Here is a 19,656-nt window from a genome sequence, read left to right as displayed (position 1 = left end):
GATCGTCGGTTCGAATCCTACTGAAAGAAGTCTGATGAGGAAATGTGGTGATTTCCGAAATAGCTATCACTTCTACCATTTTTTCAAATTATTGTTGCTTTTCCACAATAAGTTTTCACTGAAAACGGCCTCGAGCTCATAAAAATTGTTGAATATAATTGTTATAAAGGCCATAAAAATAACAAAAACAAATATTATCATAAACTTCATCGGTTTTGTCATTATTTACATCTTGAATATTCGCTTCACATTAATGTTCTTCTAAGGTGCCAACTGATTCTATTTCACCGTCTAAGCTTCGAAACGAATTTTCATCTTCAGACTGAACACCTGACAATATTGAATCTTTCCGAGCCTGTTCAACTGTACGATTTGAAGGACTAAGTACACCAATTTCTACTTCTGAATATTCTTTCAAAAATTCATTTGAATTACCTCCAACTTCCGCCTCATCTAGAAACACCACGTCTCTACTAATGGTTATTTTCTTGGTATTCACGTCCACCAGTCNAATTTGAATCCCCTCCAACTTCCGCCTCATCTAGAAACACCACGTCTCTACTAATGGTTATTTTCTTGGTATTCACGTCCACCAATCTGTAACCTTTCGCATGTTCATCATATCCTACAAAAGTAAGTAACTCCGACCTGTGATCAAACTTTTTCCGTTTCTCCTTCGGGATTAAAGCATACACCTTTGAACCAAATACTCTGAAATGCTTTATACTTGAGATTTTACCTTCCCATCTCTCATAAGGCGTGCAATTTATTGCGCTCGTTATTGTTCGGTTTTGCAAATAATTTGCTGTGACGATCGCTTCACCCCAAAACAAGCTTTATAACTTTGCTTCCTCTAACAAGCATTTCGCCATTTCGACTAGAGTTCTATTCTTTCTTTCAGCAACACCATTTTGCTGCGGAGTGTAAGGTACAGTGTACTGTCGCTGCACACCTTTACTGTCCAGGAAATCTTCTAACATCTTCGAACGAAATTCACCACCATTATCCGACCTTATGACTTTTGGATACTTTGAACACTTATTCCTTACAAACTCCATATAAACCTTCAATTTAGCAATGACCTCCGATTTACTCTGAAGCAAGTATATTACAGAATATCGACTATAATCATCGATAAATGTTAAAAAGTAACGTTTGCCTCCCGGTGTTACAGTTTGCATGGGTCCACAAACATCGGTATGCACCAGATCCATAACCGACTGGGACTTTATGCTTGACTCAGTAAACGGTCTCCTTGCCAGTTTATTTTGCACACAAGTTTCGCAAATTTTCTGTATTCCGCAATTTACTAATTTGAGATCGCTTACCATGTCTTTGTTCTGCATAAGCTTAATTGCGTTGACATCACGATGACCAAATATCTTGTGCCAGTAATGTTGACAATTCTGCAACCTACAACTTTTGATCTGCATAGCCGCTTCTCCATCATGCTGCTTCAACCGAAAAAGTCCATCAAAAACATCAGCTGCAGCAACTTCTTTACCATTTTTCGTCAGAATACTACATGATGACTTCTTAAATAGTACCACTAAACCCCTTTTCAAAAATCTGCTGACTGACAAGAGTTTTCCTTGGTATGAAGGAATGTAAAGTACATCTTCACTGTTCTTTCCTCGCCTTTGCTATTTAAAACTGTAATTGTACAAATACCTTTTCCTTTTGACCATTCGCCACAGTGACTTTTTCACGCACTGCCAAGCGGCTATTAAAGCACTTAATAGTGACAATTCTACGTCGAAGGTTGTTATGGAATGTAGACGTGCTCTTAATGAACTGGCAAGGTGTTACGTCACTAATGTTGTATGGGTGCCAGGCCACAAAGACATACCGGGAAACTGTACTGCGGATGAACTAGCAAGGGAAGGAACCTTGTTGTCTGCAATCAGTACGGCCCGTAATGCGGGCATTCCGCTATCTTCTTGCAAGCTCTGGCTGGAGAATAACTTTGTCGGGCGGGCTAATATAAGATGGTCTGCGGAGCCTACTTGCAGGATAGCAAGAAATATCTGGCTTAAACTTGACAAGCGTAGATCTCGCCCTCTCCCCCACTTGGAGCGACCACTGCTGCGGCATGTTATTGAAGTTCTCACCGGGCATTGCCTGATGGGAATCCACGCCGCTAGAATGGGTTTGCAGTCAAACGACTTCTATCGTAGCTGCCGCGATGATGAGGAAGTCGAAAGCGTGTAGCATTACTTATGCCGCTGTCCTGCTCTGGCGAGAGCTCGCCGACGATCGTTCCTCCATTATTCTTTTGAATGTCTGGCCGAACTGGATTCAGCCAGCGTCTATGAATTTGGGCGCTTCATCAGAGCTACGAAGTGGTTCCATTAGTAGGGTAAGAGGAGGGACATATGGAGTCTCTTGTACGGGACCACAACGGGCCCATGGTGGCCTAAGTGTGCCCCTTTTCCTGTAGGATTAGGGCAGCAGAGTTAACCTAACCTAACTTAACCTAAGCAGGAGATCAGGGCTCGTTTTCGCTGCTTACCTGGTTGCCTCCGCTGGTATGCCATCGGGGCCGGGAGCCTTGCCGGCTTTCATGCTTCGCAGGGCTAACTTAGCTCGTCTGCCGAAAACAGTGGTGCCTCATCGACGAACACTCAAGACGGCGAACACGAAAGAGTGAATCCACTATATTCTTAACTCGGACCTCATCCATCGCTTGCGATGGTGTACGGAACTTTTTCATGACTATTAGTTTGTATCCTAGGCCACAGGGATCACAATATACTTCGTCGCATAACGCTTTCCAGCAGTTCCGTTTACTCTTCTGTATCTCGGAACCAAGTGCTTTCTTAGGGCTTTTGTAGGCTGCTGCTTTTGTCAGCGGCTCAGTTCTGCCACGAGCGCGCGGTGCGAGTATGCGCATTCTATGATAGGCCCTTCGCAGCTCTGCAATTCAGTCATTCCACCAGTACACCTGCTTTTACCTGGCCATGCTCTCCTCTGCGGTATTGAGGCTTTGCATGCCCGGTGTATGCCGCGCATGGTTTCTTCGACCAGCTTACCATAATACTCCCTCTTGTGAACCTCTCCAGTTTGGGGTGAAATGCCTTGGGAATCTGCTAGGAGTGATGTGTCGAACTTGGGAACACCGACTCTAGACGGGTTCCATCCTGGTTTCCTGCGGGGGATACTACGTGTTTGCCCTCGCGTTGTGTCAGTGACTTGGAAGGTGATGCAGTTGTGGTAGCTACCACTCAGGTGATTGGAATTTTTCTGACCATCTCCTGCCGAGAACAAGTAGCAGCTTGGGCTTTCTTTACATGCAGAGGCTATGTGGCTCTGCTGACCACATTTCCAGCATGACCTGCTTCTGTCTGGGCCTTTACATGCCGCCTTTTTGTGGCCATATCCCAGACAGCGGAAACACCTTTGGACATCCGCGCGCTCCCGGACACGGAATGTAATCTAACTATTATTTTTGTTATTATTATTACGTCAGGGATACTCGTTCTGTGACCTAAGAAGATCTATTGTGCATAACCCTAACTGTAATGACTTCAACCCTAGGATATTTAAGAAGTTAAGCACTTTCAAGGGCGCCATGTTTCAAATTTTGGATGAAGAAGACAATCGTTCAATCTTTTCCCAAGGAGTATCAGTCTGGTATTTATGATACTTTAGTAGTCACACAGAATGTGCTCTGGGGTCTCTTTCACCAGCTCACAAAAGGCTAGGACCGTTTGGCCTCCACGCTTTGCGAGACAGTCAACACTTTCGTTTCCTTCAAACCTGACGCCGTTTTAAAAGAGTCTAAGGCCTTTAACCTGCCTCACTATCCGACATAATATACATATATTTTGGACCAATGGGACCCTTGGAATATAGTTGGGAAAAATTGGCAGATTTTTCTGGATTCTTGGACCAAATAGGCCTGTCACAGTATTTTCGTTGGTTATCTTTGATCCGTCGGTATACCAAACTTGGGACCCTTCGTCCATCATAGTTATTATCACTTCACAGCGTTGCCGCTTAGGTATTCTGACCTTGTAGGGTTTCTAGAAGGGTAACTCGGGATTATCATGGAATGGCTTTAAAACCTCCAAATGACCTCGAAGATCTAAAATTTTCTTGCTGATCATATTAGGCAGTCGTAGGGCGCTCCAGCATGCCTCCTTTTCGAACAGAGTAGACAAACGATTAATACCTGTAATGAAACCAAGGGCATACGTTAGACAGGTGTTCATAGCTCCTGTGATGGCCACGCGGACTAGTCGGTGGAGCTTGCTCAAGGTGGCACCCGCCTTTACTTGCTTCGCTTTTGGCCACCAGGCCAGTGCCGTATATGTGACTACAGGTCTTACTACCGTACTGAGAGACCAATAGCTTAGTTTTGGTCACATTTCCAAAGTATTACTATGGTGTCAGGTGGACAATAATGGAATTCAGAGGGTTTGTTGACAAGCCCTTTTCTGTTTACCAGCCTTCGGGAAATATACATTCATATGTGGTTTCTAGCTGAGTTCAATTGATACTAAATTGTAGGCACATAAAGTATATACTTTGCATTAGCGCACACAAGGTGTGGGTTTTGGAGTTCAAACTCCCCTAAAGCTAATAACCTCGAATAAAAACTATATTTTAAAGCTTAGAATCCTGCTCTCAAGAAAAATCCATAGAAATATTTTTGTTTTATTCTGTTGCTCGAAAAAGCACTTTGCTTTTGCTATAAATTTTCTTGAAGAAATAAATATATGGACATTTTTCTTGAGAGCTGCAAACTGATTTAAGATATTTTCATAAAGGAAAATTGATATGAATTTTTCGGTTTTCTTGAGAGGTATTAAAAGTTTAACTGCGAATGAAAACATTGTCCTAAAGATATGCAATGCATATTCACTTACTCTTGTTTTTTATACTTTATAGCCTAAAAGAGTTTACCACTGATGTGTACTTAACAAGGATTCGAAGATTTAATTTACCAACTTCGAAATCGCTCACCAAAATGGGTTACATAATAAAAATATAAGTTCGGTTAATTTTTTCGGTATTCCAAGTATTAAAAAAAATTTGGCAATCGTGAAAAATCACCAGCTCCATCGAAAACCAGCAGCAGGATTCCAGCATTTACTATCGTTACTTTAGATCGCCCAAAATCTCTAAAAGAATAACAGGTACGCCTAACAACACGCAACATCTAGATCAGTGCCCGCCAAACACTTTCCTGGGAAACGAACTATATTCGGCCTTTCACATGTACACAATCGGCTTCTTACACGTACACAATCCGAACGTCAACAGAAAGAGTAGAAGAGCAACAAATTTTATTTAGTTGCATGCAAACAATAGGCGAAGCAGGTTGGTGACGCATTATTGTTGAATAAAGTAGGTACACTGAGCAGAATGAATGAATATTCATTCAAAAATTTTATAACACAATTTTTCGTACATACACCTCTAGAAATAGGTATGTATATGGTTCCATGTCGTGCTTTTTCTTCATATTAAAAGAACTTTGTGAATTATGTATCTATCTATCTATCTATCTATTATATATAATACGCGAAGGCATTTTTTGTGCAGCCTAAAAGATCTGCACCGTTCGCTCGATTTTCAAAATTGGGGTGTCAAATTAAAGCGCTTGGCCTGTAGATGTGCAAAAAGGTTTTATTTTTTTTTGAAAGGAGTTGCCACCTGATAAAAATGGCATTCAAATAATTTAATAATCAATGCCATCAGATCCACACCGTTTGGGCTTAGGGTGTGGATGTTCAAGAAGGTTTTACTTTTTCGAAAAAAGTTGCCACCTGTTCAGAAATTAAGCTCAAATTAATTAAAAAGTTAAATCAATTATTAAATATGGGTATTGATCGAAATGGTTTTGAAAAGGCTTTATAACTTAACTACGTATAGGAGGGTTGCCACATGTTAAAAAAATGTATTTCAATTTTAATTAAAGGAATTTGGTAAATGAATAAGGTATCGCTATATGGGTGTCATGCAAAGAGGTTTAAGAAGGTAGTAGTTTAAAACTATTTTGAATAGGGTTGCCACCGATATGAAATATTAACGATGGATGTCAAATGAAAGAGCTTCAAGAAATACTTAGTTTGACAATTTACAACATTTTTGATGTGTTTGAGGGTTGCCCCAGTTTAAATGACTAAACTAAAATTATTTAATAAGTTAAATGAGTTACTAACCGATGGTTATAATGAAAATGGGTTTAAAATCCTTTATTTAAGAATTACATTGAGGAGGATTGCCACGTGTTTAAAAATAAATTTCCACTTAATGTTTTGAAAGTGGTATATCGTTTAACTATACATAAGTTACATGCAATTTTAAAATAGGGTTATCAAAAGAACGAGTGTTAAGAAATCTTTAAGCTGAACATTTGGTTTTTTTTTGTTGAAAAAATTAAGCTCAAATTATTTAATGAGTTAAATGGATTGTCAAAAGATGGGTATCGATCGAAATGGGTTTGAAAATAATTTATTTCTAAACTGTATTTAGGAAAGTTGCCATGTGCTTAAAAAAATTCAATTCAACTTAATTCATCAGTTAATTGAAATATGTGTAACAATGCCAGGCGAAAAATTTTAGTTTGAAAATACACCTGTTCGAAAAGTAGAATTTGTTTTACTTATACGAAAGATACATAAATGAAATATCAAAATATTAGTGTCAAGCGCAAGAGTTTTAAGAAAACTATAAGCTGATAATATTTTTAATTATAGTTGCCATCTATTTTTTTTTGAAGGGCATCGAATTTCCAAAATGAGAAGTTCAATTAAAGAAGTGGGATTCTACATAGATGTGAAATTTGATGAAATGAAAACCGACACCATGCGATACCTCTCATCACTGAGAAATGGTTTAGATTAATTATTAGGAATATTTTTAGAGCGTTTTGAATAGGGTTTCACCTGTTTAAAAAATTTAATTAAATGCTGGCGTTTTGACGCCATGTGCACGTTATCTTTTTTGCTCAGAAATCCACACTTAAATTATAAAAAAATAATAATAATTTTGTACAATACATACAAAATTTTACCAACTTTTTCCTTTCTTAGGGCCGCTAACTTTCATTATATGTTTCTATGTTGTTTAGATCTAAAAAATAGCGCACAATGAAAAAAAAACGGCAAAAAACATACCAAAGTTTTTATAATAAGTAATACAACACAGAAATTTTTTTCCGTGCATTACCACCAACACATTCTCATTTTTTGTTTCATAACTAATACATTCTCATTTTAAGACTTTTCTCTTTTTGGNAAAATATTAGTGTCAAGCGCAAGAGTTTTAAGAAAACTATAAGCTGATAATATTTTTAATTATAGTTGCCATCTATTTTTTTTTGAAGGGCATCGAATTTCCAAAATGAGAAGTTCAATTAAAGAAGTGGGATTCTACATAGATGTGAAATTTGATGAAATGAAAACCGACACCATGCGATACCTCTCATCACTGAGAAATGGTTTAGATTAATTATTAGGAATATTTTTAGAGCGTTTTGAATAGGGTTTCACCTGTTTAAAAAATTTAATTAAATGCTGGCGTTTTGACGCCATGTGCACGTTATCTTTTTTGCTCAGAAATCCACACTTAAATTATAAAAAAATAATAATAATTTTGTACAATACATACAAAATTTTACCAACTTTTTCCTTTCTTAGGGCCGCTAACTTTCATTATATGTTTCTATGTTGTTTAGATCTAAAAAATAGCGCACAATGAAAAAAAAACGGCAAAAAACATACCAAAGTTTTTATAATAAGTAATACAACACAGAAATTTTTTTCCGTGCATTACCACCAACACATTCTCATTTTTTGTTTCATAACTAATACATTCTCATTTTAAGACTTTTCTCTTTTTGGCGGGCACTGATCTAGATCAGTGGTGCACAGCGTCGAAAGAGCTACCAGCGCAAAATTTTTGTGTTAATATGCGTACCAGTGTTGCCGTTTTAGACTTTTGGTGGCTAAATTTAACTACCACATAGTTTTTTTGGCCACATAAAATTAAAATTGCTCCTAGCCCTTTTTTTAGCCCTTTGAAGAATTTATTCATAATTGGCATTAAAGAGTCTTATATGCTTAATTTGATAAAATTTTTTATTTTTTTTTCATTTATGTAAGAGATGAACTTTTAAACTAAGAAAGGCTGATATATATACATATATGTATTGTATGTTCCTTACGTTTTTATACATACATACCAGGGTTGTTGCGAATATTCGCATTTGCATTCGCAACCGCGGAACTTCCGCATAAATTTTAACATTCGCATTCGCTTTCGCATTCGCAATAATGAATGCGGAGCTTTTGCGAATGCGAATATTGTGCAAGTGCACTGCTAAAACGTATATCTGGCAAACAATAAATTTTAACCAACATTTTTTGCCTGTGGGGATGCTACGTTAAGACTGTCCCCCTACGTGCCCCTTCTTTCGTAATTTAAAGTCAAAGAGTAAGATAATAGGTACGTATTTCCAGCGGAAATGTTCAACGACTGGCTATAAAGAAAACCGACTATTTGCGCGTTTAATTAGGTAAGAATTATGTAACTATTGAATATTATTGAAAATATTATTATTATTGAATATTTGTTAAAAAACTGGATGCATCGCTAGTTTTTTTCTACTTTTTCTTAGAAAAGTGTAGTTATTTTTTTTCTCATAAAAGTTATTATTCTTAAGTTCCGTGTTTCCTTATATTAGTCTTTCAGCTCGAAAACCAAAATATTTATTTTAATTTTGTGTAAATTGTCAAAATTAGCACGCATCAAAATAAAGATAAAATGATATGTAAACAAGTTGACAGCCAAGTTTACAAATTAAATAAGAATTAATTCAAGGTGAATTTTATATATTGAGGAGTGGGGCTTGGCATGTAATATATCGTTAGTATAGTATAGTAACATCGCTGAAATACAAAAAACCGTAACTAACTAAAAATCCAAAATTAAATTTTTGATTGATTATGATGCATTTCATCGAATCATAAGTCCCCACATCGTTTTAGCCAATAAAAAAATTTGTTAGTTGTGTTTTTTTGCTTTTCAGCGACATTGTGAAATACGCCCTTTTAAAATAGTATTGAACGATATGTTCGATATGTCGCCTTAAAAAATATATCAAAACACATTGAGCGCATGGAATGGAACAACAAAACGGATTTGATGGCTTATGGTACCGACAGCGGTGAGTAATTAATTGTGACTGCATGCAACTAGGAAAATCTAATTACAAGCTATTCGTTACAGGCGAACCTTTCCAAGAAGAATTTTCTTCGAAATTTTCATTCCTAGAAAATAATAATTTATTTGTCATATCCACTTATTCACAACCTCGCTATAAGCGCACATTTTTCAAACCAGTCACAGAAGACAGGATTAAAAATGAATTACAAAAACTCAAATCGAAAAATGCTGATGACGTAACAGGTTCTCCAAATTCTGAAACAACCAAAAGAATTATTTCTCCAAATTGGAACACAACGGTGTTTAAACAAAGTCAGGAAGTACATCCGACATTTGCAGCCCCGATGCAATCCTCAAAAAGGAATTATGCAACTTTTCCATTATTTATTTATCTAAATCACCTAATGTACTAACCAAAATCATTTCTTAAAAATATTTGACATCCGCATTCGCATCCGCGGATGTCTAAAATCCCACATTCGCAACATCCCTAATACATACTGTAAAAGTATTAGGGCTGTTAACTTATCTATTAACGATTTAACTATAGTTTAGAATAGATAAGTTTACGGCCCTTAATATGCTTTATTTGTTAAATGGCCCATCAAGTCGATGGCCGTGTGTGTTCTTGTGGTGTGACTGTACCTGCTGCTGTTGCTACTAACTATTTGAGAATTTTATGATTGTACCAGCATGTTGGTGTCGCGACGACATGTCGTGAGTGGTGAAATTAGCTCAATTTATATACAACAAGTATAGTTGTGTTTTCGTATTCTCCAGCAAGAAATATCCAGTAACTTAACAGTAACAAAATTTCGGAGAGTAAGTCAATATTTACTCCCAATGAATGAAATATGCCAGATAGTACGAAAACGCAAAACCAGCAAGAAGCTGCTAGTTGTATGTAACAGCTGATTAATTTGTTATTTTCCGAAGAATTTTCTTCGAAAACTAGTATTTTGTCGTCGTATTTTTTCCTGAGCTCATTGTTTTTCTATACCATTACAGGCTAACCTAATATTCGCGGCTTGCGTTATGGTACGCATGCCGTCGAATTTGTTTTTTTTGCGTCACCCGAAATTGACTTGCATGCGTTTGCATTTGATTTCATTGAGCGAAACGTCAAATCAAAATGTCACGCAGAACAAAAATTGGAAATTGAGTTAGCTTCATACGCACGCCGTTCAATTTCGGTTGATCTCATACAAGTTGCATGTGCATGAGAAATTTTTGACAATAAATTGGCGGCGTGCGTGTGAAGCCTGTTACTTATTGAAAATGTTTGCGTGTATACTTATATATGTAGATGTAAGTAAAAAATTTTAGCTCCCATTTTTAGCCTCAACGACTTTTTTTAGCTCTTTTTTAGCCCTGTTTTTAAAGGAATTTGGCTACCACTAAAAATTATTCGCGGCAACACTGATGCGCACACTAGCAAACGCAAACTAATTCGCCGCTAGCGTTGCAACAGTTCGTTAGCTGCGCACACACGACTTGTGTGTGAAAGCCAAGTAGCTCCCGGAGACTCACGTGTGCACCACTGATCTAGATCAGTGTCCGCCAAAAAGAGAAGTCTTAAAATGAGAATGTATTAGTTATGAAATAAAAAATGAGAATGTGTTGGTGGTAATGCACGGAAATGCGTCATCAACCTGCTTCGCCTATTGTTTGCATGCAACTAAATAAAATTTGTTGCTCTGCTACTTTTTCTGTTGACGTTCGGATTGTGTACGTGTAAGAAGCCGATTGCGTACATGTGAAAGGCCGAATATAGTTCGTTTCCCAGGAAAGTGTTTGGCGGGCACTGATCNCCTGATACTGCCAGATTTGGCTGATTACACATTACGGTTGTTACTTTTCCATTCAGTATACTTTTAGGCCCACTGCTTTTCATTTAGAGAATTTTGGCGACGAGAACTTAGCGTAGCGGTTGTCAGAATTCCACTACAAAAACCAGAAATCGAAGAATAACGTTCATTTTCTTTTATTACATCTATTACTCTTGGTAGTTGAGCGCATCTTTTGTTTATATAACTTTTTATTAAACAAGTAATTTGCAAGCAAAAAACACAACCGACTTCAATTCTCATATGCAAATTTAGAAATATCGTAAATTTGTTTCATGATCCAATGATCTGATCTAAACTACATTACGGTACGACCCTTGAAGTACCATCTTTCCAATAAAAAAGAATTGTTGAAATCGGTTCAAGTGGTCCAAAAAAAAAATATTCCGACGAATTGAAGACCTCCCCCTTTTTTGAAGTCGGTTAAAAACGTTCGAGTTCTTTGTTAATATGATGTAAACGAAGTGTAATTTATGGAACTTTAAAAACATTATTTATTTATTACATCCTGTACATAAAACTTCATAAATATATTTTAAAGAGCATATTATCTGAAGTGAATTTTCAGAAGTATAAACCCCTCCCATTCCTGTGTGCGCCCTTGATACCTTGGATGTTCATATTGTTCATATATTGTCAAAAATAAGGGTATAAGTTTGTACCTGCTAGTCGGGTATTGTTTATTAAAATCTTTACGGTCGCCGTTATACGAAGGCACCCCTGAAATATTCGGGTAAACTAGGTTGCTAAAATGTTTGGAGATACATACCAGGGTTGTTGCGTATATTATTCCGAAAAAAAGTCCTCTCCGGATAATAAACAAACCGCTTATCCAAATTAAACCAGTTTGGTATCAAATGAAAGAGGACTTAAATAGCTTTAAAACTGAAATGTCTAAACGGGGAAAGACACACATTGAAAAATATTTCAATAAAAAATGTTAATGTTCTGTTTTAAAGATATTTCAGTCCTCTTCCATATGACACCAAATTTGTTTAATTTGGATAGGCGGTTTGCTTATTATCCGAAAAGGACTTTTATTTCAGAATAGTATTCGCAACGACCCGGATACATACATATATAATATTTTTCGCGAACCTACCAAAATCCAATCTAGCCTACCAACCAACCAAATGGGAAAAAACCTACCAGTTTTGGTAAGAAAAGCCCATGTTTGGCAACTGTTGGCGCTGCACATGGGCATGGAAAGTGCTTAAAACTCACCACGCTGGCTCCGGAATGATATTCTGCAAATAAATATATCAAATAGATAAATTATAAAATAATTGAGATTGATTTGATGCCAACAAATTTTTTGTATGAAGAAGTTTAGGTTTTACTACTAATATAACTAGAAACTGTAGAGTGATCAACATTCTTCATCAGCAAAGGATTTCTCATGTAAGTGGGAGAAAACTGCTTCATTACAAAACCTTTAATTACACTGCAGGGAAAATCTCAAGTTTTGAAAAAAATATGAAAAATACGTCGAAACACGGGAATTTAATTTTGGGTCGTAGACTACGGACCTGTATACCGTTTTTCTACATTAGGTAATTTATCCAACATATTTGCATTTAACTTTGTGAAGGAAGTAAGCTTTCAGGGAAAGAATAAAAAAAAACAGCTTTTTGGTATATTTGTGTCATTTGGTTTATTAAAGCGTATTCTTTTACATGAAAATCAAGCTACTGGCCAAAAAATCGATATGTATAGGGTGGGCCAAATAAGACCTACCAATTTCACGCAGCAGGTCCATAGTTTGCCTAGCAGTGTGCGCAGTCGCTCCATCTTGTTGGAACCACAAATTATGATGCTGATCTGCTGTTGGCCGCAAAAAGCTGTAAGAAGCCCCAGAAATCTTTTCTTGCGTTTAATACTCATTCTCGAAGAAATATGGGCCGATAACTTTTTCGTCCATAACACTGCACCAAACAGTGCATCTGGATGGGTGCAACTGATGCTGGAGTGTTGCCCCTGGATTTTCAGAGCCCCACAATATACAGTTTTGCTTGGAAATGCTCTTCATCCGACATCAAAACATTACCCAAAAAATCAGTTTGTTCGGCTAATTGTGTAAAACGAATAGTGCATTGTAGTCGTTGTTGCGAGTTAAGAGTTGTTGAAATCGTGTTAAGCGTGCATATAAACACGGGATTTGTCCACGGTTGTTTCATGCAACTCTGTATAAAGTAAAACATTTAAATAGTTCTTGAAATTACATTTAGGCCAAGCTTTGTTATAAAATTAATAGCTAATAACCTTTTTTCATGACTGTTTGAGTCGTTAATTGTTATTTTCCCATGTTTATTATTTTGAAGAATTGACACATGTATTAACATGGTTGCATCGGATTGAAATCTGTTTGAAATCGTGTTCGATCGACTCATTTCTTTTGTTGCGTATAAACACTTGTATTTCAAGCAAGCTACACTGACACTAGTTAATTCGATACCGCGTTTGATCCCGTATAAACAAGGTAATTGGTAGGCCCACCCTATACTACTAAGCACTTCGAAAATATTAAGCGCGAATGCTTCAAAACACACAGGCACGCCCTTAAGTTGTCAGCGCTTGGTTCAAGTTTTATTAATGATTTTTATTAATTGGCATATCCTTTAACTAAAAACAGAAAAAATGGACCTTTGAACTAAAAGTATTCATGCCAGCAAACAAAATATTGTTTTAAAATAATCTTTGAAATTGAATATCGCGAAAACGGTTCTGTTTTGGACATTATGTCGTAAGTTAAGTTAATCAAAATTACCTAGATATTAATGTCCTTAATTGCATGGAACGACTTTTCACGTAACTCTGTATATACAAGTAGTTACAGCTTTATACTAAGTGATAAAAATAGTTCACATACTTCCTTTTTTACAGAATAAACAAATTGATTTCATTAACGCGATCTCCAAAGGAGCTGAAACAAATCAAGTCTATCAAATTGTAATTATTTGGCGGTGCGATCAAACTCATTTAAAATATGAATGGATAAAGGTAGCCCAGCTTAACATGGAATCGAACCTATATGATTCAAATGAATATGTTATAAACGTCACAAAACGGCACCTCGACAAAACAATACAAAGGCTCTTAAAAGCAGGTGAGGCCTTCAGATTCGAAGCTTTTGTTGAGGTAAGTGAATTGCACGAATATTTTTAGATTTTTTTTATCGAGACGTTGCACTCTTCTCCGTGCCGTCACAAACACAAAACAGCATTTTCATAAAATTTCGCCAGGCCTTCTTATTACAAAGTTCTAACCGATCAAAGGTGCTAAAATCACCGCAAATCGCAATTTAGAAAGAACTTTTCAGAAAGGGTTTTTGGAAGACGGTTGAACATACATACATTTGGGATAGTTTATGCCATAAGCTCAGCCCCAAAAACTTTGTCCAGGTCTCCGTGGTTTTTTAAATATTTTTTTTTTTTAATTTTAACGAAATGCGTAGTTCCCAAACCTTTAAATCCATGTATGTAATACTCCTTCGTTGGCAGTAAGAGCTTGTACCGTCCGAAAACATTGCAGTAAAGATATATAAATAAACACGTACACATACTCGTCCACGTATGTTTATAAATATATTTATATACACACACACAATACATACACGAAAACGGTATTAGACTGTCTCGTTTTGATTTCGAAATTTTTACACATTGAGAAGATAGCTTACTGCCAATATAGAAGTATTACATGTGTATATGTTTAAATATGTAATCTAACGTATTCTATGTTTAAGTTTAGCGGCTGTGGCTCCGACGCAGCCTGCAGATTAGAGCTGCAAAACTATCGACGATTGTACTATCGATAGTATCGATAGTTTTATTTTTGGAAAAACATCGATTGTTTTTGGGCAATAGTCGATAGTTTCGATAGCGCCGGTGCATTGAAATTTCGTGATCTTTACTTAAATAAGTGACGCTGTAAATTAACTAAGGAAAATATTTAGAATTTTACGCTTAAGATGTAATATCTACCTATTTGCAATTATTTATTTACAAATTTACATATGGGTGTTTCCATGAAAATGTCAACCAGGACTGAAAAAAATAAAAACAACTGAAAAGGGGTTTAAAGACGCATTAATAAGAGAAAAATACTCGAATTTTTATATTATAGAAGTATTTCAGCTTATTGGAATTTTAAAACTCAAAAATGGAAGAGTAAATGAATGTCTCTTCGACTCAGTTTTCTCTAATGAAATGAACTATTTTCTCTTTCCTATTAACCAAATTAAGAGATTTGAAACATTACAATTACATTTTAAAATCAAATTTGCAATAACAACTAACTATAAAAATGAGAAAAAGGAGAAGTTAGAGCTCGAATAACGGTAATTTTTTGATTTGCTTCTGATAGTATTCTAATGTCGCGTACGCTATGCAAAAACATTGTTTGTCTATGTCATTCGGATATTGGCAGTCCCAGGTAATGCAGATTACAATTCTCAAGCGAGAATTCTTCCAGTTAAAGATATACAGTAAAATTTTCTTTCCAACCGAAGTAAAAAAAATTTGATTACCCTTTAAAGTTTGTCGCATACGTTATTGTAAGTACGAAAATTTCAATCAAATACATCAAAACCAATGTTAATTGCAAATTTTCCATTTAAATTATTTAGAATAGTTGTAAAACAATGAAACGGTGGCGAGAAGAGTTCTCAATAAATACATTTTATTACTTACGAGAAAAATTGTCGCGTACGTTATTGTTTTTTTAAATATAAAACTAGCCAGAGATAATTTCTCTTAAAATATGAAAGGATTGTAAAGGTACATTATTTAGCATAGTTTTGGAATTTTTAAAGAAAAGAAAAACTCATGATTCGCAGACTTTCGCATATATGTATATGTGCCTTATAACCATTTCTTTTTTTGTCGCGTACGTTATCACCTGGTTTTGAACGGATATTTTCCACACCAAAGTTTCGAGGCTGCTTATTTTTTTCTCAAACGTAGTACCCTTTGGTTGCAACTTAACCGTAATCTTTTTTTTCAGTACCTTCTATTTTTGATAGATTTACGTTTTTCTTTTAAGCGTACGAATGTCGCGTACGGCTGTATGGAAACACCCATATGTACACATATATACACATTTTGTTCGGAGTTGAAGATTCCCTGCATATACAACACGATAGTGTACGATACTATCGAAAATATCGATAGTATTTTTCAAATTATCGAATGGCGTCACTATCGATAGTTTTGCAGCTCTGCTGTATATCAAGACGAAGGCGATGGACTGATCCTTTTGATTTTAACTAAAACATAGTATTCTGTTTTTGTTTCGCGTGAAAATGCTGTCAAATTGCATATAAAATTTGTTTCTGTGAAAAACGTGTGAATTTCCTGAGCAAAGTTACTACTTTCTGTTCATTGTGTGAAAACTGCCAGTTTATAGAATTCAGTTGCGCCGAACACAAGGAGGTTTATGTGGTTAAACATTACCCAAGCCGATCGTAAAACTTTATTTTAACATTATTTCTCGAAAAAAAAATTAAATTTTGATTAATGGGCTTTGTATGGATGAAAAATTGTATAGTAGTGATGCCGATTCAAATTAATAAAAATCATTATGTCTTGCCCGACGGTCGAATTTATTCGGTTTTCTATAAATTCAAATATTTTCGTTCAAGCGATGTTAGGATTCTTGTTCTTATTTTTTAATTGGCAGCTATGTCCAGCGTTTCCGTTTCACTTAGATGTAAGCAAAATTTACTAATTCTTCCTGACTGTTTAAATGTTAAAATTTTCTTCGTTTTGCTTAATTTTTTTTCCAGTTCCTATCAAACGAAAGCAAAAACTAGAAATGAAGTTTCATGAACTATGTGGTAGTTTAAATTTACACTGCAGTATTATCAACTGGCACATTATTATTATCATTATTATGGGCCATATGCACCGCGACCTCTGAAGTGATCTATTGTGCGTGACGATCCGCCCTATAAGTGTGTTTGCGTTGTTCAACTTTGCGTTCAACTCAGCGCAGGGTTGCACGAAAAAAAGTTGAATGGCTAAAAATATCAAAATATGAAAAAATATCAAAATATTCGCCATAAAAAGGTGTTTGCATTGTTCAACTTTGCATTCAACTTTTGATTGATTGGCGTTTCAACTAATCGTTTTCAACAAAGTTGGTTGCCAGCCAACATTCAGAAAAAGTTTGGAATTCTTTTGTAGAATTTAGTTGGGGAAAATTTCCTATAAGGGCGGCCATTGAAGAGGTGGTGAGCGAAGGGGGAGTGGGCGTAGCACCCCCGACCACCTAAGCCCCCTATGGGTCCCTAGGGACGCCTTAGAAAAATCGCCAAATATCACAATTGGGTGCCACGCCCACTCCCCCTTTGATCACCATCTCTTTAACGACCGCCCTTTTTGCAAAGACAGCCCATTTAGTTATTTATTTTTAACATTTATTGTTGCTTTGGAAAAGATTTCTAAAATATCTTTGTTTATTTGTACCTAATTAATGGTAATTTGTAACAATAAATTGCACAAAAAATTAAAAAAAAAATTCTACTCCTTTTTTAGGTCTTGTACTGCTTTTTTTCTATCGAAAATATAAATGTACCCTTTCTCCGTTTTAAAATCTGGCAACCCTATTCAAATCCCACCCGATTCCGATTATTATCGTTTTTGAAAAGGTTCGTTAGATATTAACTTTACTGTTGGGTGATTCTGCTGCTTTTTTGGTCGTGAAAAAAAACAAATTCAGCCCAAACTAAAAGTCTAAAGGTCGATTTCTGGTCCCAGTATTGATGAATACCGAATGTAATTCTGGTTGAAAGTGCTGCCACATATTTTGTTGGTAAAAATATGTATTCTCTCTTGCTTATGATTGTCGTTGTGACATGATTTTGTTTCCATCTTTGTAAAGTTGCTTACAAAACTTACGATTGCTATAAATTTTGCCCCCATTTTTTAAGATTTACAGATTTGGTGTCTTCAGACTGAAAACCAAAAAAAAACGCACCAAGCACTAAACTCAAAAATTTTCGCGTTTTGAATTATGAAAAGCACTAAATTTAGTGCGAAAAGCACCAAGTTGGCAACAATGCCTGTGGGTCTAGGCAAAAATATCCCTCAAGGTTTAGTTTAAAATGGTTCCAGGGATACATCTTTCCAGAAGTTGGCACATGTGGTGTGGTTAAAAATTTAAATTATTTAAAATATTTTTATATATGTACATATATTTCGACTAAATAATATTAAATGCTTTCAGCAAGAAGAAAATTTCTGAAGTACAATAATTTTCTTTCATGATACAAAAAAGAAGGTAGTTTCAATAAACAACTTTTGACGGATAATAAAATTTTTTGAAGTTTCATAAATTGTCAGTATTATCAACGGCCTTGCCACTTTGATAATATTAAAACAATACATCGGAGTATTTTCTTTCCCATATTTTTACCAATGTGAGAATATTTCAAATCAAAACTCATAATCAGTACTTGATATTTTTTTACTTATGTGGTTTGCCCCTCTTTTATTAAAAATATATAAAATGTAAACTGTTGCATTGTAATTATTCTTTTTATTTTATAATAAAAACCATTAGTGCATTATGTTGTTATTTTTTTCATTTTCTTATTTTGATATACAATTTTCGTTTCTTTAATCTTGCGATTTAAAAATCGAATTCTAAAGAATGTTCTTCCCAAATAAAATCTTTTTATAATATTTTGGTCCAAATTTACTTTTAAATTTCTCATCAGATTTTGCAAAAATTTTGGCTTTGTGGTTAGCGAATCACCATTAATTTCAACAAATTTTGAATTCAAAATTTCCAATGTATGCAAAAAACTTGTCTGAAAAGTAATAGATTTAATCGCATAGGAACATCAAACTTATATATGAAATCAAACGACCTACCTCTCCAAACGCTCCAAATACTCTTCGAAATATGTCTCACTGCCAAAGCTTTCGTCCAGTTGCATCCTGAAAAAAAGCATTTAAATAATCCATATCTTTAAAGTTTTTTTTACCTTGTACACTGCGGCACTGCACTTTTCGAAAGCACTGCCTTCTTTCCGCTCATACCGATATCAGAAGATGCAAAATGTATTGAACACACAAATGGAAATCTGGGTAAATTTTCTTCGTGTATGTTACACGCTTCCAGCCACTGTTTTCGCACGAACGGTAGCTTAGGAAACGTAAAAAACTTAACCCCAGATCCTTTACATGTATGTACCGAATTTTCACAGTTTGGGCACACACAGCTCATTTTTTCTTTTTATTTTGCAAATTTACACAAAATTTATCTCATATATGTTCAATAACTTCACTAAACTTCACTCATTTTCATACATTTTTGTTTACTTTTACAAAAAAAAAAAATATTATCTCTGGTGATCAGGTAGCATGAATTTTATGAAATGTCATAATTTTATTAAAAGTCAAATGGTTAGCAACAACAACGAATGTCATTAAATGGAACTACCTTCTTTTTTGTATCATGTTTTCTTTTTGATTTACATAGATTGAAAAAGAACTTAAATAATTTCAAAATTACAAAGTACAAAAATTAACAAAGTACAATAGTAAATAGTATTAACCCTACAAAACTCCCCCTTCCAGAGAGTTATCTATATCTATACTCTATACTAATTATATAAAGAGAAGTC

The 19,656-nt window shown here is 35.4% G+C and overlaps 1 protein-coding gene across 1 annotated transcript in view; it reads left to right on the top strand.

Annotated features, from left to right (window-relative positions):
* The window catches only part of l(3)80Fg (dnaJ homolog subfamily C member 16 l(3)80Fg), a gene marked incomplete at its 5' end in the record, with an annotated part of 406,562 nt that overhangs the window by 302,892 nt on the left and 84,014 nt on the right, over positions 1-19,656 (top strand). The window contains one exon of the mRNA XM_017637441.1: positions 13,908-14,162. Within this exon, the coding sequence (XP_017492930.1) occupies positions 13,908-14,162 (255 nt within the window). The remainder of the gene's footprint in view (positions 1-13,907; positions 14,163-19,656) is intronic.

Source organism: Rhagoletis zephyria, unplaced genomic scaffold (assembly GCF_001687245.7).
Source record: "Rhagoletis zephyria isolate East Lansing unplaced genomic scaffold, Rhagoletis_zephyria_1.1 Rzeph_scaffold_00131, whole genome shotgun sequence".
Lineage (NCBI taxonomy): Eukaryota > Metazoa > Arthropoda > Insecta > Diptera > Tephritidae > Rhagoletis > Rhagoletis zephyria.
This window is presented reverse-complemented; position numbering and strand designations above follow the sequence as displayed.